Source organism: Mycteria americana, chromosome 3 (assembly GCF_035582795.1).
Source record: "Mycteria americana isolate JAX WOST 10 ecotype Jacksonville Zoo and Gardens chromosome 3, USCA_MyAme_1.0, whole genome shotgun sequence".
In the NCBI taxonomy this organism is placed as follows: Eukaryota; Metazoa; Chordata; class Aves; order Ciconiiformes; family Ciconiidae; genus Mycteria; species Mycteria americana.
In genome coordinates, this window is record NC_134367.1 from 85,155,913 (window position 1) to 85,180,445 (window position 24,533).

The following is a 24,533-nucleotide window of genomic DNA, read 5'->3' on the forward strand; positions in this document are numbered from 1 at the left end:
AGTGATATGCCTAGGGTTTCCCACTTCCAATCTTATAGCCCCCCATTCAGTTTGACAGCCACATAATGCAGTCCATAAACAGAACTTCTGCACTTCATGATTTTTAAAATATGAAAGGCATGAGAACCAGCAGAAATTGATCTGGAGCAAGGTGTGCAAAAGATCCCTAAAAGAAGAGAGGTGAAACTAAGCCAAAAACATGTTTCTAATAATCTCAAACAATTTGGTACAAAGATCTGTTTATTACCCAACAATGTGACAGTGTATACAAAGACAGTGTGGAATGTGACATTTACAGGAAATTTCAGTACATCATGCACAGATACTATTGCAATGTTATTTTAATAGTTCCAGAATGTTAAGCTGAATAAATATTCCTTGCTTCAAAAAAATCATTTTTACTTTTACATAAAAATATATAATATTGCACTCTTTACAAGGCCAGCAATTTTGCATATTGATTTGTAACAAGTGGAATTCTACTTTATAAAAATAAGCCTTTGTGAGAAACACCCCAAACCAGGGAGCACAAAAGCACCCCAAAACCACAATATTTGTATTTTGTCTCTCAAAGCACATCACTTCAACATGAGCCAGGAAGCTTTTCGGTCTGTATGTGGACCTTACATTAACATTTAGACAGTGAAAAACATGACTAAAGCCATCCCATACAATGCTGCTACAGTATACACAGTTTAAAATTCAATTCATACAGTATGTAGCCACTTGCTTAATTGAACCACAGATCAGCCTTTGTGTCATGGACTACGAGAATAGTTTAAGTTTTTCTAGTTTGAAAAGTTCTTCAGTCAGGAAGTTGCAAGAATTTCTGAAGACTGTTTGGAATTTTCAAAAGAAGTGTAAAGATTTCTTGTGTGTATATCATCTTCATCACAACTCGACAATTTCATATACAGTGTTTTGAAAGCAGATGAACCTTAAACATGAGAAGATATAGCAGTTTGTCTGTATGGCAATAGTGGAAACATGTCAATGATGAAAAAGCAAAGCACTTTAAAAGAAAAATGTAACTACATCAGACTTGCGTAGCATTTGCGTGACTAGCAGGCACTCATTCATGGTGTCAAGTTTAACGGTCTTCAAATCCATCAACTGAAATGTTAATTTTTGATCTGGCCCAAGAATTCAAATTTGTTTGGAGGCTTATTTTTTTCCTCAAAAAATAGCACCTAGGAATAAATAACATTTGCACAGTGTATCTGTGTAAGCTCTTCCAAATCATCGATGCCTATGAACATTGATTATTCAAGCAGTTAGATTCAAACATTTTACAGTGTATTGAACTTCAATGACACTAGAACATGAGCACTTCTGTGCCTTCTTTAATACCTTTTTTTAGAGCTCTGGAAGATAAGCTGTGTGTATATAATATATATTCTGCCACAGAATCACAATAGCTAGGTGTTACAAAGTTAGGGAGTTGACACTACATTAAAAAACAAAACCAAAATGTGAAACTATTGCTTCATGATGCCATGAGGTGTCTACCCATCAATAAGACAAATATTTTATTTTTGTCCATTGTAAAGACTATTATACTACCAGAGAAGATGGCAAAAATTATAAATATGAAGGTAACAGAAATTCAATTTCTAGCATTACAATACCATAAGATGGTGCAAAAAGCACCTACTAAATTCTTTGCTTCTCAAAAAAAGCAATTTTAAGTGATCTTGGATTTTTAAGTTTTGGGTTGCTTATCCCAGAGCTAACTATACCACGTTCAACTAATCAGATATACATATGCTGACATTTTAATAGATATTTACAGAACTTTACGCTGCTGATATTTTACAACATAAGAGGGGGAATAAGCATTATCAATCGATTTTTTAAATACTTCTGTCCAAGAAGTAATTTTAAAAAATACTATTATGTTTTATATTGCAGCATTTTGACTTGTATGTTAGAGCATTTATGAGTCACTTTGCTGGTATTGGAGTGTATGACCAGAGCTTCCTGGTGACCTGGATATGCTTCAAGTTTGTGCATGCACATATGCAATTTTACACCACCTTAGACAGCTCTTTTTAAAAATCTATTCACTCATTCTAGAGACATTCAAACTACTTCAAAATCCAGTTAACTAAGAGATTCTATAATCTGTTTTGGATTTAAAGTGCATCAGAGACATAAGTTAGCAGCAAAAGTAGTCATCACCCAGCCGCGTAGCTGCTAAGGAATGAATAGAACATGGGTAACTTCAAGCGCTGCTGGTCCTTGCGACACCAAGCTATAACGTTTCCATCACTATTAGCTGTGAACAAGTGATGACCATCACAGGAAAATGTAAGGCTGAAAAACAAGACGACAATCTATTTTTATATCAGATTTGGCTATTCAAAATGCTAGAAGACATTAAAAACCCATGAGAGTAGAGCCAACAAAGATTAGCTCGCAGGGGAGAGCCAGTGCATACATTAACGCACTAGTATGTTTGCATATACCTGCTTATTCATTTTTCTAACCAAGAGAGAGACTTAACTACAGCTTTGTCCAGCACTTCAACACGCCATGCAGTTTAGTACTCATTTCTTTGCAGTGTCAAAGAAAAGGGTAGGATCAGTAGCAGCATCCTACTCTCTCCCTGGGCTGCCCCTTTTACTTCTGAAAGGAAGGCTTTTCAGCCACAGAACTCAGTGCCCTCTGAACTTGCTTGCTCACAACGGCAAAAACTAAATCCATCAGATTTCATGGCACAGCATAGGACTTTTGTTCAGCTGGGCATTTCTTGAGCTATAACAGTAGTAAAGCCCTTCTGTCATGCCACGGGTAATGTTAGAGAGCATGCAGGTCAGCATCCATTTTCTGTCTCATTTAAGCAGGAAACTTTAAATTATTAAATAGCTACTAAATCATTATCAACAAGCTTTGTGAAATATACTTCTTAAAGGAGGTAACAAAGACACTATCTGCTATCAGACAATGCTTTTTGTTTCTAAAAATGGTGATTAGTGGTTTGGGTTTTAAATGATATTTCAGCAATGGCGAAACAATTTCTCAGAGTAATTTGTTGCTATGCTAATATTAAGATGATAAAATTTTGGCATAACTTTAAGACCTCTGTGCAGGGTACTGTACCACTGGGGATATCAAAGACTCGATCCTTTGACTGTGTTCTGAAAATACTTTGGCATGAGAATAATTCTGCTTCTGTAAATCATCAAGGCGACTCAAGAGAAAATTACACAAGCACCCTAAAATGGCAGCTTCTAGGCTCCTCCGAATTTCCTTTACTCACTTCTCCACTGTTTCCCCTCCAGCATCAGAAAAAAATGATCAGGGCAAATACAGTGTTTTTATTTATTTCTGAGGGAGAAAAAACTCTATTTGAGTCTGACAAAGTTAAGATTCTCTCATGATTTTTACACAGATTCTGGGGAAAAAATATTAAACTTAAGAATAAGAAGAGTAGCTATTGTTCAGTTCTCAAGGGAATCCTGCTAATTTCTATCTGCCAGCAGCAGTACCTAGTTATTACTGTCATTACAAATACAGTACACTTATGCTCATTTTGCTTTCATGAATAATTAGTAGGATTGCATTGCTCTTTAGACATGGGTGTTTACCTCCTGTCCTCATGTCAAATCCACATTCAATACTCAAGGCTATTTTGTTGTGGTTTTTCACTTGTGTGTTTTTGGTGTCGTGTCCATGTCGCTGCCGCCGCCTACACCACCCCCCCACCCCCCCTACCCCCCGAGAAAAATCCATTTATTGTATACTTAAGATCTTTTTACCTTACAATAGGTTTGGCTGACTTTGAAAATGTTATTTCTCGTACCGGCTTCAAGTCCCACGTACTCCACAGTCTGAAAGAAAGAGTAATTTTTCTTCACATTTAATTTTACAAATATCTCAGTAATAAACATAACCTATTTAGCAACTACTAGGATTGGAAACTGAACAACAGCTTGTCCACCTTCTTTAAAGCCAAATATCAGCATGATGTTTGGCTACATGCTCGCAAATTATGAGCCTAAGTTATAAAGCATTTTAATAAATAAAAGTTTCAAATGCTTACCTTACAACTCCATTTTCAAGCCCCCCTGCAATCACATTGACAGACACTCCTTCGGGCTGGTTAGAGAAAGCAACAGAGCAAATACTTTCCCTGCAGTGCACATGTCCCACGAGATCACCATTAACTGTCCAAAGTCTCAAATCACTACCCCCTCCAACTGCAACAGAACATAGCATGGCAGTATTAAAAAAACAAACAAACCTAGACTACAGCTAGGTCTATGTAACATAATCTTTAAGTGTTAAAGAATTCAACTTCTTGAAAGATCAGAAGGTTTAAGTGACTCTAAGCGATGTGTACTGCAGTAAACAATTAACTCTTCCCTCCTTTTGTGACAGGGAGCATGCAAACCACCAAGCCACTGCAGTGATTTAGAAGACATCACTTCATATTTATGGAACAGTGTACTTACAAAATGCTATATGAATTTACTTTTAATGACCCATTTTTGTGTACTAACCGGGAAGCATTAAGGGAATTCATATTATCTACTTTAAACAGCTATTTCTTGTACCCCAGCTTGCATTTTAAGCAAAATACTTAAAAGTAGCAAGTACAATTATCTTACCTGGTTACCTGGGATTATTTGATTCTATCAAAGACCTAATAACCCAGCTACTGCTTTGTCTTAAAAGGGATTGAAACTCATGTCCCTTAACATTTAAAGAAGAATACAATCTTTTAAAAAAAAAATAATTGGTTTGAGAGCTACAGAAATGGAGTTGAAAGTCTCCATGTTAGTTTAAAACCTAAGTATTAGGTTTCTGAAACTGCCAGAATAATTTCCCCTTGTCCTTTAATATTATAGACTGTGCTATTTTGCCTTCCCCCCACCCCAGATTTGGAACAGTATTAGTTTCAGTTCAGTCTATGGAGGACTACAGTAAGAAAAGGTGGCTAAAAGATACTTCAGTATCTAAGACCTATCTTACTCAAGGCAAGAGAGAAAGAAAATTGGCCCAAACAAAGCAAGAATTGGGTCAATAACTGTCTTCTAACAATATGGATAAGCTCTCTTCCTTCTTATTCTGTATCTCCTTGGATCAATGGAACAATATTCTGTCATTTAGATGGAGCCTATTTCCCCCCCAGTCTCAAGGTAACACACAGAGGTATCCTTAGACAGCAAAATGGCATGAGGACTCTGACTTGGCCCTGCTTTACCGATACACAGTCTCATAGCACACAGTCAATCTTCAAGTCAGTGAGCATCCTAATTTATGAAATACTCAAAACCCCACTGCTCAAATAGGTCTTAATGCTCTTGTCCAGAAACAGTACTATGTTGAAAACAAGACAGTACAAAAAACTGCTTTAAAATAAGATGGGGGAGAATGATTTCCCTCTATAGGAGCCCTGAGACAAATACCTACTATTTCTGCTTTAGTATTGCTGTTATTCCTCTTTGCTTTAAACTAGTGAATAGCTAAGCACATCTATGTTTGCTTCTGGGGATATGGAAGCATTTAAAGTGATAGAGTGAATAACAAAAGTTTTGTTGCTCTGTAATACACTGTACTCCCCCAAAGAACTGTACCTTTGACAACAAATCCCTGTTAAAAATGAAAGCAGTTAACTTCACAGAACTTAGGTCTCCCAGGAATCTATTGAAATTTCAAGTCTTTTTATAAAGAGCTCAAGCTGTTAGCTTTTATATATCTACATTTTACTCAAACACCTGCCTAATAATTTCTGAAGAAATTTATATGTTACTACGTAAAAAAAAAAAAAGAGCAGCGTTCCTATTTGACCAAATGCATCCTCAGACAATTAACACGTACTCAGTAACTAATATGATAGCAAGTCTCATGATTTATTTGGTCTGCAAGTCAAAACAGCTGTCCTGACTGCCAAATATACCTGAATCACAAACTGTTGCAATATCACCAGTTGTTTCGCTAGCTGAAACTGCGGTCACAGGACTCTTGTGTCCAGCCAGACTCTGGACATAGCACAGCCTGAAGAAAATAAAGAGAACAAACCTAAAGTTCAGACTCAAACACAGAAAAGGTTCTTCAAGGAAAATATTTAAGAGTTACATTAATTTCAGTCAACAGTTTGCACAATGAGGGTATTTTTCATATTCATTCTAGAATTTCAGCACCATTCATGGGAAAAAAAACAGTAAGGGTTTGACTTCACATTAAAATATACGTGGGACAAATTCAGTTAACTTTAAAAGGCTAAAGATACCCAAAGGCTAGAAAACAGATATTTAAAAGAAAGCCATTGGAAAAAGTTACATATATACTTCTACCTGTTCAAATCCCATATGATGCAGGTTCCATCTTTGCTGACGCTTATCATTATACTGTATGGTTTGCACACAAACAAGCTTGTTATTTCTGCTGTGTGACCATACAGATGGACTTGTGACTCCATTTCTATCTCTGAAGGCTGAAAAACAGCAAGATAAAACATGAACCCATGAAAAAAAAATTAATGTCTTTTTTCTGAAAAGGATAAGCCTAGGGACAAGTTTAATTCTTAGATTTCAAAAAATGGTTCCCATTGCTTTTAATGTCATCAGTTTAGCAATGTTGTTAATGCTTTATTATGTTTAATACTTTATAATGTGATAAGCCATACATATCATTAATGTTTAACTTTTTGCTTCCAGTGCTTTAGTCTAAGCAAACATTTTGATGTAGTCCAATGAATCGAAACGAAGAACTATTGTACTTCTATCTCAATTACACACCTTGAAATCAGCTGATCTGCTTTCTGCAAGACTGCTGTTTCCACATGACAGCAAAATGACAGTCCTCAATATTTTTGCATCTAGAGGAAGCACTTGGAAACATAGAAGGAAAACCCAGCTCAGCAGTTATCACTATGTGTACAGTAAATTACTGGGAATTCCCAAGTTGGTGCTAAGTCCTTCAGTGATACCAAGTTGGAAAAACATGCAGGAAATCAAGTTTAAATATAGAAACTGCTAGGTAAAAAATAAAGCAGCAAATTTAAGACCAAATAACACTTCTTATTCAAGTTATATCATACGAAATGATTCAGACTTCCTGAAAACTGGCTAAGTCGAAGGAGCTGCTTAATGAGAATACTAATACTTTAATTAAGATAACTTGCTGTACAGAGATTAGAATAATCTTTGTGGAAGAAAAGAACATTTTTCTGCTTGTTTCCTCACACATGTCAGAGCACATTGTCTGCATTTTTGTATGAGGGTACAGAATGCATATAGCAGGTCTACAAAAAACCTTGAACGTAGAAACAGGCAAGATAAAGATATACATATGCTTAATGCAGTTTGCAAAAAATTTACAAGTCTTTCTGCACTAAAAGGAACAATATAATCTATGTAATATTGTGAAAGTCAATAGGCTTTCTGACAACAGGAAGACCTGCTATTTTGCTCTTGCTACTGAGCACGTCATCCAAGTAAGACATACTTATGAAAGTATCCAGTTGTCATTCTCAGACCAGTGTGGCATCTCACATATGCAGATCATTCTTTAATCCTTGCTCAGTTTAGAGAAAAAAATTATACCAAATTTTTCCATAACAGCAACAATCAAGGCTTCTGATTTTTCTGAAGAACAACTGATTTTGATAACCCTTTTACTGTGCTCCTCCCATCTCCTTTAAGTGTTTGCTGTTGATCTGCATTTCAACACCTGAACTGAAAGCAGGATTCACCTTTAGCAGCTTCTCTATAGCACTAATAGCAATGGTTTATTGATTCTTCACTGGGTTATTACAATAATACTGTAATATTGTAATGAGACAAGCTAGAATTTTAGCACCAACTGTATTAAGGTCCAAGTTATGAAATAATTACCTCATGCCTAAAATGCCATCCCCTTTTTACTTCCCATTTGCTTTTAGATGAGAACCACTAAAACAGTATCTAGATGTAGAAAAAACATGCAGGCATGTATCTACCTTTAAATAGCAGTTCTTTCTGTTGGTTACCCCAAATGATCGCCTACGGACTTGAGTGGAGAATTTAAATGATCACTGCCCAGTTTTACTCAAACAGATTGTTAAAGTGCTCTCTTTCTTTTTGCAAGACAACTCTAATAATCAGCAAGTGAAGGCTGGAGTAATTTGTACAACTAGAAAACCTTGGCTGAGGTTTTCATGACGGTATGACTTATTGTCAAGACAGATCACAGTTTCAAAGCAGTATTTCATTAGTTTTTTGACCATCTTAAAGGCTAGGAAAAACAGAGCACCTGAAGTACAACACTGAGGTGTTTTTGAATTCTGACAGCATGCCTTTGAATTCCCATATCCAATTAACAACATGGTATCTGTTTTATGCCTATGCACTGAATTTATATAAATGTGAAACAGGGCAAAATATTCATGTTTCAAGTGCTGCATTATAACAGACTGTTCACTTTATCACTGAACAGCTGACAAGATGCATACAGAACAGATGCTAGGAAGCACATTTGCATTCCCTGCAGTCCTGACTTGGGTAACTGACTCAACAACAGGAGCTACAAAATTGGCACAAGGTCAGTCTGCCTGGGGCATGTAAAACTGTCAGTGCTGAGAAATTCAGCAAAGATCGTCTCAAAGACAACATCTGTGCAGCTGAAGAAAAATCACTTGTTTCTAGGAAACGCAGGGAACTTAAGAATCATAACCCCCCTACTAGAGTTTCTTTTTAGCATTGCAGAAGGCAAGTATATTGAATTTCTATTTTAGTACCTCAAAAAATTTTAGCCGGAATCCAAGTTCAGTACAGGTTATTTACAAGCTCACTATTCCAGTGAGCAGTTAAGGTGCCTAACTTAAGATCCAACTGACTAAAGCTTGCAGGCTTCAAGCTCTACTTAATTTTTTTAAACTCCAAGTGCTGCTGAGCTCAGGAAGCCTGAGTGACAGATCACCAGAAACTGGAAGAAAGCCAAGGAAGAAATCAGTATGTTTGTGCTCTTCCCAGTCTAAGCATCTGCTGTTTGCCACTGCTAAAAACAGGAAACTGGATAGGCATAGCAGATCATATCAAGGTTCCCTCTAGCCCATGCTAATGGAGTGATTCCAGAGCTCCAAGAGTACAATACTACAAATGTGTTTGCCAACACCTGTATCAAGCTAAATTTGAGAAATCAGTTTAGTTTAGTTCTTGCTATGGACAATCCTATAGACACCCCTGAAATGACCTGTCAAGAAAGTTGCAAACTTTGTTAAAACTATGAAGGGTAGGAGTTACTGCTGGAGAAAGTCAGACAGAAGCTCAGAAACTCAGTCTGAACCAGAAGATGAATTTCGAGTTCTATTTGTGTTTTCATACCATGCTTATTACCACATAGTATCAGGGTGATTTCTACTAGTGTCTCAGTATCTTCTGCTGATGCATTAAGTAATGCAAGTTACTTTTCTTCCTTCCCTCCTCACAGCTTTTCTCCTTGGGGAATATGACAAAGTGAAGAGGCTTAGTGGTTAATATATACACTGTCAGAGATTTCATCCCAGCTCTCTGTAGTGTAAGTGCCTTCTGCATTTAAAATGTTGTTGACTTTGTGGAAATACATTCCACAGTTTCAGTTAAGGCTTTGAAAGGCTCTGTCTCCTTCACAGAAAGAGTTACTCCTTAATGTAGGGAGATTCATTGTGCCAGAGAGCTTCAATTCCCAGCCTTAGCCTGAATAGTCAGAGCTGTATGTGTAATGAGTTATGCACCCAGATGATGAGGGCTGACTAAAGGCTAGCAGTATGTGAACAGCAGCTTAAGAAAAACCCACAAATAAACATGCTGAGACAAATCTATTTAACAATGTCAGAGAGGATCCTTCAAAAATAAATACTAAACAAGCACTTGTTCTTTTTAGCAATTGTCCTGAATTTAACATATTTCCCTTTTCTCACTTTTCCTGTTTAAAAAAAGACTGTAATAGTGAATACAGCTAAATCCTTAAATATAAATCCTGTCCAATGGAACTTACCATATTGCTAGTGAATCTGTTCATATATGCTGTGATGACACCAGATTTACTACCTGTGAACAGCTGACAACTGTCTGGCACCCAAGCACAACTTGTTACCTTAGAAAGACAAAACAAAGCGAGAAAAAATTAGAACAGAAACTATTCTCACTGCCATTTTCATTATGCCATGGCATTTGGTCAAACTGATTCTTTACTGGTTAGCCTAAGAAAAGCTAAAGAAATCGCTAAAGAAATCCAAGAATTAAAATATACTTGCTCTCAGTCACATTTGCTATTGCTTCAGAAACAAAGTAAAGAGGGAAATATTGTATAGCCCAGAATATGCAGCCAAAGAGCAGTGAACTACTGCAGACTTCTAGATCTACAGCCGCATCATCAGCAAAAATCTTTTCGGTAGAATCTCACCAACCATTGGAGTGTAACGGAGATTATGCAGTGTTCCCTAACAATCTTTTAGACAATCTTTTTCAAAGGAATCCTAAACTATAGTGGAGTTCTGCTTCTTATGTAAGGCATCTGTAATTTTTTCCTGTATTCATTTTTCTTAGCCCAGAACATAAGCTTTTATAAATCTATACCACTATTCCATAGGAGGGAAAAGCTACAAAAATCAAATGCATTCAGGAAAGATCTTTACCTAGTACAGGAACACATCCAGGAGCAAGATACACTGGAGCAATGAGGGACACATTCCAAAGGAGAATCAAACAGATTAAAAACAGTTGTGTTTGGATGCTCATGTACAAGAAAAATGAAAGCAAGAGTACCTACTGCGAAGTCAGGCCACCACTTAAACTAGCAATATTAAATTGAAGACCAAGAGACTGATTTTTTTACCTGATGGAACTGTGAACTCTGTATAAAATTTACTGGAGGTTCACTTTGCTTGCTTTTCAGTCGTAAAATGTTATCAGCATATCCCCAGCTCAGGATAGCTGACCACTGAATATCAGTACTGTGCATGCTTCTCACACCTAAAGGAAAACATGTAATATTGTGTCACATATGCAACCAAAGAGTTGATCACTTTGATAGTCAACAATAAAAATCTCAGGTCCATGTTTTACCACAAGCTAGTATATAAAAAACTCCAAAGTTTCAAAATAAGATATTTTCTGTTAGGCTATGGCTTCATCTGTAACATGCTAGAAACAAACATAGTTTTCAGAGACTATGTAAATATTCAGTGTTCTCTGAAGACCATTTGCAACCTGCACAAAGCTTTTTTGCAGAAATTTATCTATTGGGAGTGGAGAAAAGGGGAAGAGGCTGACAATACCAATACTTCCCAGCTAGAGAAGTGTTTGTTCATAACTTCAAGGAGAATGTTACTTATTTTTATTGAATAAATGTGAAGCTGTTTACTTTAAAAACCTTCACTAGTACATGTTACAAAGAAAACAAAAGACAAGTATGAGAAGCTGTTTTGCACATTATCAATAAGAATCCCTCTGAGAAGTTTTTCTGAAAGCAGAAGGTCCTTCACCTCTCTTTTTACTGATAACTTTCCTCATTCTCTGCCTCTAAAACCCATTCCTTTAATTATCCTTTCTGTTGCCACATGTTCTTTTCACCTGTTCTTCAGTTCTTCTTGGACTGAATCTGCTGGCAAGTTCTAAAGTTAGATCCTCATGCTTCAGCCTCTTTAATGAAAAAAATCAACTTAATTACAGGATGCCTCTATGTAGTTTTGAAAATTACAAGCAAAATCCACCCTCCAGGAAGGATAGCACACATGTGGAAGCTGTTACTGGATTAATAAATCAATCTTTGGCAAAAGAGACTAAATTTGAGAATTCTGCTGGAGAATAGTAGCATTAGATTTTTTATGGCTCATTTTCACATGTATTGTGCATGTAGAGAATAAGCACAAATTCATACCTTGCTCCTTGCTATATATCATCAAAAGGCAAAACTTGCGGGACAAACCACAGATAGCTTTAGTTGGTAAAGCCTGGAGAGCGCCAAACCTTTCTCCATGTGGTTGGCTAAAGCAGACAACAGGATCTGGAGCACTTGGGGAACCAACATATTCTCCCCACTTCAAGCCTTTTATCCATGGTAATGGACTCTAAACCAAGCACAAATAAGATTCAAATTGAAAGGTGGTAGAAAGTTTTCAGAAAAATATTGTTTCTTTAGTAAGGGAGACTCATTCATATCACATTCCTGTAAGCAATCACATGGTAAGGACTGCTGAACTATTCTAAAAATACTAGAAAAGACAAGTAGTATCATCAGCTCAACTATTAGCTTTAAAGGGAGTTCTCCCACTTCTTTAAGGGCTGAGATAGCAAGCTTGTAGTTCAGTAGTTTAGTAGAAAATACAGATTTCTTTAAATGCAAGGATTCAGTTTCCCACTGAACTTCAGGGAAAACACATGTTTGAAGTGAAGAAAGTTGAACTGTCCTACAGACAATGAAAAAGTTGAGGATGGAAGAAAGCACACTATGTTTTTACCTACTATAGGTTTGCACACAGATTCCAGAATTCATCACTGAAAGTATAAGACTGATTAAGTGAAATGCTTTCCAACATCTATTTGCTATAACCAACATAAATTCAGACCTATCTTAGTTTGACACAAAATATATCACAAATGCATGAAAATAATTTTCACTATCACTTTACTGATTTTGTGTATTTTCTTTACAGTACAATATGGGCAGTAAGTTGCATTTTTAGGAAGGAAACTGTAAACATAAGGTACAATAATTACAGCATATGAATGTTAATTAAACCATCTTGCAAATCAAAATGACATACTGGATATATTATTTCTTTAGTGTGTTCTCTGGTTTCTCTGAAAGCAAACTGCACTAGTAATCCCATGGCAGCAGGAAGTTCTCCTTCCATGATAAGCCTGGACCCAGGTCTGCTAACATGTGCTGCATGGAACAGCTGACGAGGTGTTTGCCCATATGTTTTTATCATTGTTTCAAGGGCTCTTCTCTGAACAGGATCCTCAACAGCAGAAACATCCATCCCAAAATAGGTCTAGAGAAAAAAAAAAAGACAGGAAGGGGAAGAATAAGCTTGTCTAGTTTGTCTTTGGGAAAGATTTCTCAATTCATGCACACAAATTTAGAGGCAGACTCTTCAGTTGTTTGGTTAAGACTTGGACCAGAAGCCATCCCACAATGGCTGTGCTGACTAAAAAGCCACTGAGAACAGTAACCTTGTTACCACTTCTTTATTGGAGATAACTACCATTTTAAGATTTACCATGTGAGCTGCTCCTACATGTATTCCATGACTAATTTCTGTCAGAGGTTTTCTTAGTAGACCTTTACTTATCTGTACAAAACCAGAAGGGTTGCTGGTGATATACAAAAAATTCAAGTAGTTTGTTTTCTGTACCTCTTTTTAATTAACATATTACAGCTGGGGTTTGGAGTGGGGTGGGAGGAAGAACCTTCATATTTCAGGAGAGTGGAAATTCTTTCCTTTCTCTACTTTTCTTTTTCACATTTCTCTAATTGTGTACCACATACTTTTCCTCAGCCACACGGACAAAGGCCTTGACTTTTCACTTTAAAAAACAATGAACACACTCACACAAGCTTAATATTTGAAATTTAAAGTAATAACAACTAAATCAATACTTAAGCACAAAAAAATGGAAGGGAAGGAAAGCATTTGGATGGCTCCTTGAAAAGAAAAAGCCACCACTGCCAAACACTACTGTTTTATTAGCTCTTCCAGCTATAAAATGAACACTAAACACATGGAACACATTTGAATGCATTTGAAACCAGGACTGCCTGGCTGAGCAAGCCTTGTGATAGTAAGGACTGAAGCTAAAGATGACAATCCGAGATATCCGTGTTACAGTTAAGTAGTGAAACTCTGGAATTCTTTACATTAAATGAAGACTTATTTGAAATTGAATTTACTGGAGGGGAAGTGCTCATTAGAGGGACAAAACACAAGATGTATATGAAGGGAAGAACACAAATAATGAGCTCAGGACAAACTGAACTATTTTAATCGTATCAAAAGCTGCAGCACAGTCTGCCTAAATGAAAGGCTTCTTTTGAATAAGATGGAAGCAAGTACACACAAACACAATACCTGTATACCACTGCAAACAACTATGCAGAAAGTCTAAACTCCATGCCTTGAGATGGGCATGGGGGATGATCAGGCAAGACGGACAAACACAAATTCACAAAGTCTCGCAACAGTCCCTGGGATCTTATCAGTTCCGCATTGAAATGGTTAAAGCCTTTTCTTATTCTTCAACACTTCAGGAGCAAGGGATCTTGCTTCATGCTGGACATTTTCCAAGCAAGTCAGACCGAACTTTCCCCCATTAAGTTACTAAGTACAATGAACAAACACACTGCTTAACAAATACTTACTGCAGGATGAAAGACATTAATAGCCTGAACAGAGGCTTTGCCTTTTTGCTTATAACCAAACACCAAGTCAATCCAGTGACAGATTGTCTGGGAAACGTGGTCAGACTCCAAGGCCTGACGATGAATCAAGATGAATAGACGAGGATCATTACGAGCCCAAGGTGGAAGATTGACATGGTTAACTCTGTCACCATTTTGACGTACTCCAAAATCAAAACCTAGAAACAGGGGAGTAAATGTTCCAACATTTTAGTTGACAGTAACTTCAAAAAAGTGCTTATAAGGTTCTATGAAAGCTAACCATTAAGCATAGTGATTGCTGATCAACCAAGCAGCACCACTAACAGAAGTCCCCCCAAACACATTCAAGCTGTACATAACTCATTCAAATGGAAAAACCAGACAATAGGACACTCCTTTGCACCTCTGACTAATTACAAAAAGACTTCCCTTAAGTCCTACATAACAGCTTTTGTAGCATATCCTGCAAATTCACGCCAGATTTCTTCCATGCATCTACTGCTTAGCATATTCAAAGGATATAAGTGTCCTCAGTTTCAACCCATAGGCTCAATTGTACAGCTGTTTTGGGTATATAGTTTTGGTATCCTCTTAGTATACCTTCTCTGTTAACCAGAAAGTCGGGAAGGTAGAAAAATTCTGGGATAAGCTCCTTTACGTCAGTCATTGATTCATATGAAGAGAGTCGCCAGGTTGTATTTGTAGAGTGAAAAGTTCTGTCTGGGATGTCAAAACTTTGATCTGTAAAGAAATCCAAACTGTATTTGTTGTATCAATGATGGACACGATAGCAGTTGCACATCTGCAACTTCAAGTAGTTAAGTGCTCTCCAGTTAGCTGAGAACATTTAGAACTTTTCTATTTCTATTACTGTGTGTTATATGTGCGCTGCAAGTCAAGTATAGGTCAGCTTTTTATTCTACATATGCTAAGGTATAAATATAAGATTTACAGCTTTATGGTCTAGCTTGAAAATTTCAGAATGGATCTATTGTGAAAGCATACCAGATTTAATTTTACTGAACTCAGCTATTTGGAATTCATAAACTATGCTAAACAGAGTAACATATAGCATTCCTGGGTCATTGGGACAAGCCCCAGATGTGAAAGGTAAGTGCAAGCAAAAGTAACCTTACCTTGATAGGCTAAAAACATTTTAGTAAAAGGTGGCAGCCTAACTAGGAAATGAAGCACAGTTCCACTGTTGGAATAATGAGATCCATAGTGATACGGTTGTACAGGGGGCATTGGATCATCTTCTCGTGCTCCTTTACGGTACTCTTCTTCCAAATACTAGAAAAGTAGTAGGGAAAAAAAAAAAAAAATCACAAGCCTCCTACTTAGACTGCATTCCAATAACAAACAAGAGCTTGCCTAAGTTGTCTAGGAATAAAACTTAAACTTTCAGAGGAACATACATTTAAAAGTGATTTGGAATCAAATACATTTTAAGTGTCTAAAGACATGTGATCACTTTTACAATCCAGTTAGGTATCAAACTCTTAGGCCAATTTAAATTACCTGTTTTCTGTTATTTATTACTTTTACTTGTTTTTCCCCCCTCTTGTTTTCTAATACCGCAGAGTCATTGTACAGGCTTTTCAATACTAAATGGAAAAAACAGTATTTGCAAATAATACACTAGACCAGGATGATATAGACCTAAGTTTGAAAGTCCAGCTGCAGATGCTTCCCATCTCCAGCATGCTGTTATTTCCTACAGCCTTTAAAACATTCTAAAGAGCAAAAATCAGCACTGTAATCGTAGTAGGGCATGTTAAAATACCAGAGTACTTGAGGGAAAACAGCTTTTCTGTTATCCAGTGAATAGCCACCAAGAATAGCCATCCAAGAATAGCCACCAGTTCCACTGAAGTAATTTCAAATAAACAGCAATAAGTTATCTTCCTGATATTTAGGAATCTTTAAATATACGTATGTTCATATGTAAGAAGATATCAATTTAACCTCCTCAGCAGTATCACATGGAAATACCATATTGATTTATGATTTCAGGTACTGGAACAAACACAGGTTCCAAGCGTGTTATAAAACAATTCCCAGGAAACGTAGCATACTGCAAACGAGGTTTCCATAGACATAACATACTGGATTTGTGGTTTCTTTTCCCTCCATCAATATCTGTTAAAAAAAATTAAAGCCTCCACATCATTTATACATGGGAAAAAGGCAAGAAGCAAAAGTTACCCAAGTTACCTTATAAGTATCCACATAACGATCCTCTTTTTCTTTAGACTGCACAGCTATTGGTTTGACCAGATTTCTGTAACAGAAGTAGTACTGATATCTTGTCATTTTTATAAAGATGTTGATTCACACCATTTAATAATGCATTATTAAGAATAATGCCTTTAGTATCATGAAAAGGACAAGCAAAACTTAATAGCACTTTACAAGAGAGTTCAGAAAATAAAAAGGCCACTTTTAGTTAGTGCTAAAGGCAAACTCAGATCCACAGGCTACCCCATAGCACAGTAACAGGCAAGCAAACGCTAAGTGCCTCTGTCAAATCAGAGGTACCATATAAAGGCAAAGACTTTGTGCACACAAATGTTAAATTGGCTTAACAGAAATTTATCAGGGTGGGACAATTCACTTGGATCTAGTCACAGTTAAGACAATATGATTTTGTAATTGGCCAAATAATTTACAATATTATTTCCTTTTCTATTTAATTTTCGCTAATTGGCCTGGAAGTCTTTAATCACATGAATTTAAACATACAGCTTTTATTTAAGTCTGTGGACTATCCATATCATATTAAGACAGTATATAAGTCCAATTCATAGCATCCTTTGAATATACACACTCATAATACTACGCATTTTATTTAAATGTCTGAGGTGAAGCAGCCACTTATTGTAAAAAGCCCAAGTTATTATAGATGAGGTTTGTCCCTGAATAGTTCCATTCATGTATGTGTGCAGTTTAGTACAATGAAGTTAAAAAGCTATACTGGATGATCAGTTCAAGTATTTGGAAATAACCAGTTCCAAACATTTCATATTACCTATATACTGATGGATCATTTAGGTCCAGCGTTTCACTGGTGTAGTCAGAAAGTATAAAAGGAAATACTGGATATTGCATGAGATCATTGAAGGAACGGCCCGCATGTTTGTTTAAATGAGTCAGATATTCAAAGTTAGTAATCTGTCCTGTGCACCACAGGTGGGTCAAAGCAGTAATGTTTCCATATTCCAAAAGGTTAGGCAAATTGTTAGTTAAGATGTTGTGGTACACATCATCACGGACCTAGAAGAAAATACCATAGATTTAATCATATAATTTAAAAAGCTTCAAACTACCAAGACTTAGTAAGTTTCTCTCATTTTACAAATTTCTGCTCTAATGGAAGAATGTTTAGTATTACTAAGATTCTTTAATGTCTTAATACAGAGATGTGTTTTAGCACATGACTGTGTTTGTCTAGAAGTCTAGCTGAGCAAAGTTTTTTCAAAGGTATTAAGCAGAATTTAATTAGGCCATGCAACAGGTCTCCTTAAAAACTAATGCATGAATGTACGTGTTATGAAGACACAGCAAAATGCTTTGATATATTATTATCCATCAGTGCCACATTACCTTTGTATTATCAAAAGCCAAGAGTAAAGTTCTGCCATTCGTTAGAAATATTTCCACAGCATTGTCTCTTAACTGCCACCAGCGCTTATGAACTTCCTTAATTTCCTCATAGGTCCAAGAAAATGATGCTGGTTCAGTTTCTCCATGAAAACTCTGCAGAATTTGCAATTTAAAAAGTTATTTTAAATAGTAGATTTTCCAAACAAGAAACCCTTCAGTGGGGCCAGTTTGTAACCATACAGCATATCATAAGACAAACTTTAATTTTGCTGTGATGCTTTAAGACATTGTTATGATTTTCTTCATACGTTTCCCATCCTCCACTCTCCTCAAGGCAGTGGGCAGAACATCATGCATGCTCCTCAGCTGCTCCAGTTTCCTATCCAACACTAGCACGGAACACCATACTTTCACTGGCTCTTAAGCTAAAATATTGGACAGCCAACCAGAGCAAGCAAAGCTTTGCCATGAATCCCAATTCTGACAGTTGGGATCCCATGAATCCCAATGCCATGAATCCCAATTCAGAAGGACAAAGCAGCAAAACAGCTGGTAACATCTTAAACCACAGGAGCTGTGTGCTTAGTGGATGCAAGGAAGAGCTCCCTGAAAATAGTTTAAGATTTTCAGCAGTATAACCCATATCTTGATTATTTTTAAATGTCTGTTGGTTGTATAAACTTAAATAATACATCAGAGCCTTTGTATATCAGAAGGACTAGGTCAGTTCCAGTTTCCTCCATGAAACAGTCCTCTCTTTTATAGGATAAGGAGCGAGCTAGAACATCCTATATAATGGAAAATTCAAGAATCAGATGCTGTAGAGTACAGCACAATCCATACACTTGTCAGTTGCTGTACCTCCTAGTGCTCCCACTTCCAGTAAGGCAAGCTACCTCAGGTGCAGACCAAAGCAAACTCTGCGCATTTATGCTGATGAACTCAGAGCAATGGACAGCAAGGTGCAGAAGCCTCCTTACATCACCCCCTCCTCATTCCCTCCCAGCCCCAGGCCCACATCTTTCCTGTTTTCTGCTATCACCACTGATTCCACAGCCAGGGGCAACAGAAGCTACACTGAACCCAAACTAATCAGTTTGGCTGGTCTTGTCCAGAGACGTCTAACTCTAGTACTCCAGCAATCTCAGTGACAGTAGATAAAAGCTACTCACGGTCATAGTTTGGAGAAACTAAAGCTGGACAATACATTCTAATACTTACTGAATTTTCAATTGTGTCTGAAGCATTGTCTTCAACAAAATACATGCCACATTTTCCTGCAGGAAAAAACAGTTGCAAAAAGGTACATGATACTACTATTTGTATAATGCATCTTAATGTTATATAAACAGTGTCCAGGTGTTAAGAATACCAAGAATAGTAGCTGGCAAGACAGTACGTGACAGAAATAGAATTTAGTATTCCACATCTTTTAGCAAGTGGTCTGCAACTTTAAAACTTAACTACAGTCCAAATAGCACTCATGCAAACAGTAGGGATGAAAGGCAAAACTGATCTATAAAGTATATAATCTATAAGTAGTCAGGCAACAGCTCAATTACTTTTAAAGAAGTCAGCCAAGTTTATATAGAGAGCAGAATCTTAGACAAAAAGGATATTTATGAGGACTGACAATTCTACTTACCTAACAACAGTTCACCAGCAGTCTCTCTAGAAGGTGCTACGCTTATACATCTTCGATTAACTCTGAAATATTTGAAGTGTATTATTGCTTATGGATTTATGTACCTTTTGGCACATACCTAAAACTAAGAGCCTCAAAGGCTACAGTTGAAGAAAGACTTTTCAACACTATGACTCTAATTGTTCAAATCCCAAAGAGGGAAAGAAAACAGAACCTTGACTTTCTAGACTTGCACACTGGTGTATTTGTGTTTATTTCCTTATGTGTTCTCTGCAGTTACTTTAGGCAGTATTGGTGCCTGTAATAGGTGGTAAATCAACACAAATGCAGAGTTGAGTAACACAATGGTAAAAGCAGAGCAGATTACAACACAATTTGCTTTTGAACACTGATGGAAAGACCTACCAGATCTAGTAGCACTGCCTGTCTTAGATATCTAAGTGATGATTAAGTCAAGAAATCCCATCGGGTTATCCCACAGAAGCCCCATCCCCATATCACACTAGATGGTATCTGCTTTTACTGATTTCTGAAGTCACGGAGACAGACTCTTTTAAGACTCAGAAAATGTACATGTTGGTAGCTCTGGTCTTTTGCTTATGAGTATAGCAAAAAACCTACCATTTTTGACATTTGTCTCTGATCTCACTTTTTTTTGTTGTTGTTTATTTAGAAAAAAAAGTAAGGAGGACTCTTTCTTTGGAATGGGAGAAGGTGGGAAAGGGAGGTAAATGTTACCCAAACCTTACCTTATATGTTCACTTGCTGCTTTGTCCTTTACAGTAGAAGAGTGAGAAGAGTGTGTTTTGTCTTCAAACAGGTAAGATAACGGAGTTTTTATCACACCTATAAAAACCCACAAATAATAAGGCACTAGTAATCATTACAATTCAGATATAGTCCTAGAAGATGTTATAATTACCTTCCTGTTTCTGCCTGTCTGGGAGAAGGTACTTGTTTGGAATGGTTAGGTAGCACCTCTGCAAGCGGCGCCTCTCTCTGTTTGGGCCCTCTGTTGGATCCAGTTGCCAAGAAGTTGGGTAATAGACTGGGTCATACCAGAGTGCTCTGAAAAAAACAAAATATGTTAGAGTTTGGCAGCAAAGGCAGTATATATGCATATTCATTCTGTTTTTCTTTAAATAGTAGAAAGGCAGAAGTTTCACAGTAGTACACTGGGCAATTATTTCTGAAAAAGTATCAGACTAAATTCTGTGGTTTATTTTCATGACTGACTATCCCCACTGACTGACTACTTATGAGCTACTACTGTAAGACTGCTCTTGACGTTACTAGTTCTGATGAAAACAGCAATACAATGCGTCCAATACGATATTTTTAAAACTCAGTTGCTGCAAACGTGACATAATACTAGTCCTGTAGCAGCAAAAATATTATTGTTTGGTTTCTTGTCAAGACTTAAAATCTTTTGCTCTACACAGATTAGTGAAGACAGTATCCGTATGCTAATGTAAACAACATTATCCAAGAAATGTTTTATTACTCCATCAATGTAATGCAAGATATTAAAACTTTATGACATTCTTCATTCTGTTAGGCACAGCAAAACCTATCTGACAAAACCTGTGTAATGGCATAGAAATACTACTTGGCTACTCACCCTAAAAAAATAGGGGAATAAATCAAGTATTTTACAAGTCTTTAACCATCAGATGATTAGCAAAAGTAAGTGATTCTAATTTTAACATCATCTACATTTCATGTGCTTCTAAGTAGAATGAAAAGCGCATGTCAGGCATTGAGTGTCTCTTGCTTTTTCACTGAGATCAGAGAACAACTTACCGATCATGGGTAAGCTGCTGAACAAGTTCCTGCCAATGTCTGCTGGCACTTAGCTCTGTCTTATACATTCCCCTGATGTGCTGGATTACTTTCTTCCTTTCCATTCCTTGTGACAGAGACACAGCCTGTGTGATGTCTCCAGCTATTTTAGAAATATCTTTAGATTTTGTATCCAGACGTTGAAAGAGACTGAGGAAAAAGAGTTGTGTTTTAAAATGTCAAACACACACACTGAAAAGGGAAGGCAAGACACCAAAAACCTTTATAAAATACAATCAGTTTGGCAGTAGATACCCATAGTTCTTGTTACAGCAGATGCAGAGCAACTTAGCCTACATAATTTTCACGAGACTCATGAATACCTTTCTGCTTCTTAGCCTTCAAAAAAGCTATTACTTGTGGTCAAGGACAAGCCAAGCCAATCAGAAGATCAATGGCTATATATTAGCATGCTTCACTAATTAATGTATACTCATTACAATAAAAATCTGAAGTAGGAACAGTAATTTACCACTGCTCAACCCTCTAAGTTGTTCAACATAGTAAAGTCTTATCACTTATCTGGACAGACTTGACTAAGCCGACCTAAGCTACTACAGTTGCCTGCATTGAAGCATGCTGTGTGTGCATCTCTGATCTAATTTTTATGGCAGAGCCTGCAATGTAAATTAATTGAAAGAACCTCTTAACCTACCACAAGCTACCTAAATTTACATTATGCCAAGTAGCAGCAGGCTACATAGCTCATAAAAGTGTTCAAATACTATGCTGAATATAGTACTTTATCCATTGAAGATCAGGGTTAGTTGCAGGGATGTTTGCCTTACATTTAATTGCATAGATCACAGCAACAGGAGAGGTGATTGGACAGATACAACAGCAGTAAAACTAAGGGTGAAATGCTGGATGTGCAAAAAACAATTCACTATTCTGAAGTTCACACAATGCCATTTATTATACAACCTATCAAAATGCATATACCTACAATCGTACTGTTTTTATAATGGCAAAATAAAAACCTGAAAGCTAGAAGTGCTGTTAATTTGCAAACACATCTATAATAATCATATAGACAACTTTGCAATGGGGTGTACTGAATGGAGAACATTCTTATGGAGTTCTTGCGGCCCCTTTTAGAAGGCACTTACTTTTGCCGATTATTAGCCATTGTCTTCTCCCAAGCAGCTTTGTTTACACCTTCTTCCACCTCGTATTTCTTCTGATCCTGAATGGAAGTTTTATACATTACTTGAAATGAAATAAAGAAGCAGAAGCTAAAGGATATGCCCATTTAAAAAAGGAAGCCTGACAAAGCTGTTCAACTGATATCTTCACAGCATTTAAAACCATCAAGACTTCTTTTCAGTTACTGCAGTTTTTATATTTAGATATAACTCTATTTTTTTGCAAGGAACCATAAAAATTATTTTTTTCCTGACAGTGAGAGATACTAGTTAGCTTATTATGAACTCTCACTTTTGCCTGGGTTAAGTAATATGCTTAACCAAGAAGCATTAACATGTGAGCTTGCTATGAAGCGTTGAGTATATGTCACAGAAATATTCAGAACCCAAAGAGAATCCCCAAAAGTATAAGCCATGCACCAGGCAAACAAAACAGCTGTCTGCAGTAAAAATCTGACCCCATATAACAGACAATTGTCTCAAATATACCAAGTGTTTGAAGTAAAATTTTTATCCACAAACCTCTTTCAAAGCTTTTATTAGATCTGCTTTTGGTCGTGGGCTCAGGGGAATGCATTTATAGCCACAACATTTCAATGTATTCATAAAGTCTCCTGCTGCTCTTTGTTCTTCTTTAGTCATTTCATCGCTGTGATTGTGCATTAACTCATATAAATAGAGCACTAATTTAGGTCCATGCTAAGAAATGAAAAGAAGGGAAGAGGGGAAAAAAGATGTATGGTCATTCTCATTTCCACAATACAACACTGAGCATTTTCCTCCAACTTTATTCCCTTTTCTAGTCAGCCTGGACAAGTTTCTTCTACCAATTTTTCTGTGCTTTAAAGAAAATGGCTGCTTTAATGTTTGAAGACAAACTTTCATGAAACTAGAAAGAAGAACATGCTGAATTTAATCCTCCACATGATAAAACTTCCCCCAGCACCTTGTGACTTTTCAAATGGCTTACAGGAAAGCTAAGTTTCTTTTCCAAATACTCAGCTCCTGCAGCCTTGTTTATACTTCAGGAAATATGTGCCAGAGACTCCTAATTTTGCATGCCAAGATTACTACACCTTGTTTGATTAACCAAATTACAGCTGACAGATAATGAAGTTAAGCAGACACAGGCCATAAATGCACTCAGCATGACACTCCCCCAAAGAAGCCATTGCTAACATATCAGCTCTTTTCTTACTGGTGAAAGTGTTCATTTAATTGAATAATGTATATGTGATCAGAAATGCATAAGTGTCATAGGTTCATCTAGTAAGTGCTTTCTCTCCTTAGCATACAGTGACTTGAACTGTGGCATGTCTTACATCATTTATTTCTTTCTTGCAGTTCCTGAAGATCTCAAACAGCAACATCCCTACCCAATTCCTGATCATGGCTCTAAGAAATACTTTCTCTCAAGTTTGCACTGACAGAGTACAATCAAAAAAGCTTTTTCCTGACAAACCCAGAAAAGCAGGGAGAAGCTGTTCAGCTATTTGAGTATATACAGAATATACAATCCCACTTTAAGAATTAATAAAGGCTAAATAAGAAAAGATAGAGTACTGCTTTGATTGAGGACTAGCTGCCTCAAAATCTAGTGGCAGTCAGTTCTTACAAGTTTCAGGAAGTCTGCAGTTGGAGTTCCAAGACAAGGGTAATTCCTTCATTAATCTGCTTTTTCAGGGTACCTTAACTTCAAGCACCCTCAGTAAAATTCTTCATGTTAAAACTAGTACCACCTTTTGTTTCTGCACTACACAGGATGTGTGATGTTTGATGTGCTACAGAGTCAACACACCCAGATGTAATCCTATCTTGCCCCTTACAAAACTTCCTACCCTCAGGATAATACAGCTATTGCAGAGGTACACACAGGCATTTTGTACACACAGGCATGACGACTGTCATTACACTAAACGTTGCTAAAACAGCAGTGAACAACT

The 24,533-nt window shown here is 36.8% G+C and overlaps 1 protein-coding gene across 6 annotated transcripts in view; it reads right to left on the reverse strand.

Moving 5' to 3' along the window:
* Positions 1-222: 222 nt before the first annotated feature.
* The window catches only part of LYST (lysosomal trafficking regulator), a 90,515-nt gene continuing 66,204 nt past the window's right edge, over positions 223-24,533 (reverse strand). For 4 of the 6 annotated variants that reach the window (XM_075495942.1, XM_075495943.1, XM_075495944.1 and 1 more), the window contains 22 exons: positions 23,113-23,289; positions 22,555-22,631; positions 21,407-21,595; positions 20,526-20,671; positions 20,353-20,449; positions 19,604-19,665; positions 19,180-19,235; positions 17,959-18,111; positions 17,384-17,628; positions 16,570-16,636; positions 15,489-15,645; positions 14,953-15,093; positions 14,332-14,549; positions 12,734-12,964; positions 11,848-12,037; positions 10,804-10,940; positions 9,964-10,062; positions 6,303-6,442; positions 5,906-6,003; positions 4,046-4,202; positions 3,762-3,833; positions 223-2,316 (listed from right to left, as the gene is read on the reverse strand). In XM_075495942.1, the coding sequence (XP_075352057.1) occupies positions 2,178-2,316; positions 3,762-3,833; positions 4,046-4,202; positions 5,906-6,003; positions 6,303-6,442; positions 9,964-10,062; positions 10,804-10,940; positions 11,848-12,037; positions 12,734-12,964; positions 14,332-14,549; positions 14,953-15,093; positions 15,489-15,645; positions 16,570-16,636; positions 17,384-17,628; positions 17,959-18,111; positions 19,180-19,235; positions 19,604-19,665; positions 20,353-20,449; positions 20,526-20,671; positions 21,407-21,595; positions 22,555-22,631; positions 23,113-23,289 (3,048 nt within the window). In that variant the 3' untranslated portion in view covers positions 223-2,177. Of the gene's footprint in view, positions 2,317-3,761; positions 3,834-4,045; positions 4,203-5,905; positions 6,004-6,302; positions 6,443-9,963; positions 10,063-10,803; positions 10,941-11,847; positions 12,038-12,733; positions 12,965-14,331; positions 14,550-14,952; positions 15,094-15,488; positions 15,646-16,569; positions 16,654-17,383; positions 17,629-17,958; positions 18,112-19,179; positions 19,236-19,603; positions 19,666-20,352; positions 20,450-20,525; positions 20,672-21,406; positions 21,596-22,554; positions 22,632-23,112; positions 23,290-24,533 lie in introns of those variants that run through there. The other 2 variants (XM_075495945.1, XM_075495946.1) reach the window with 2 other exon arrangements.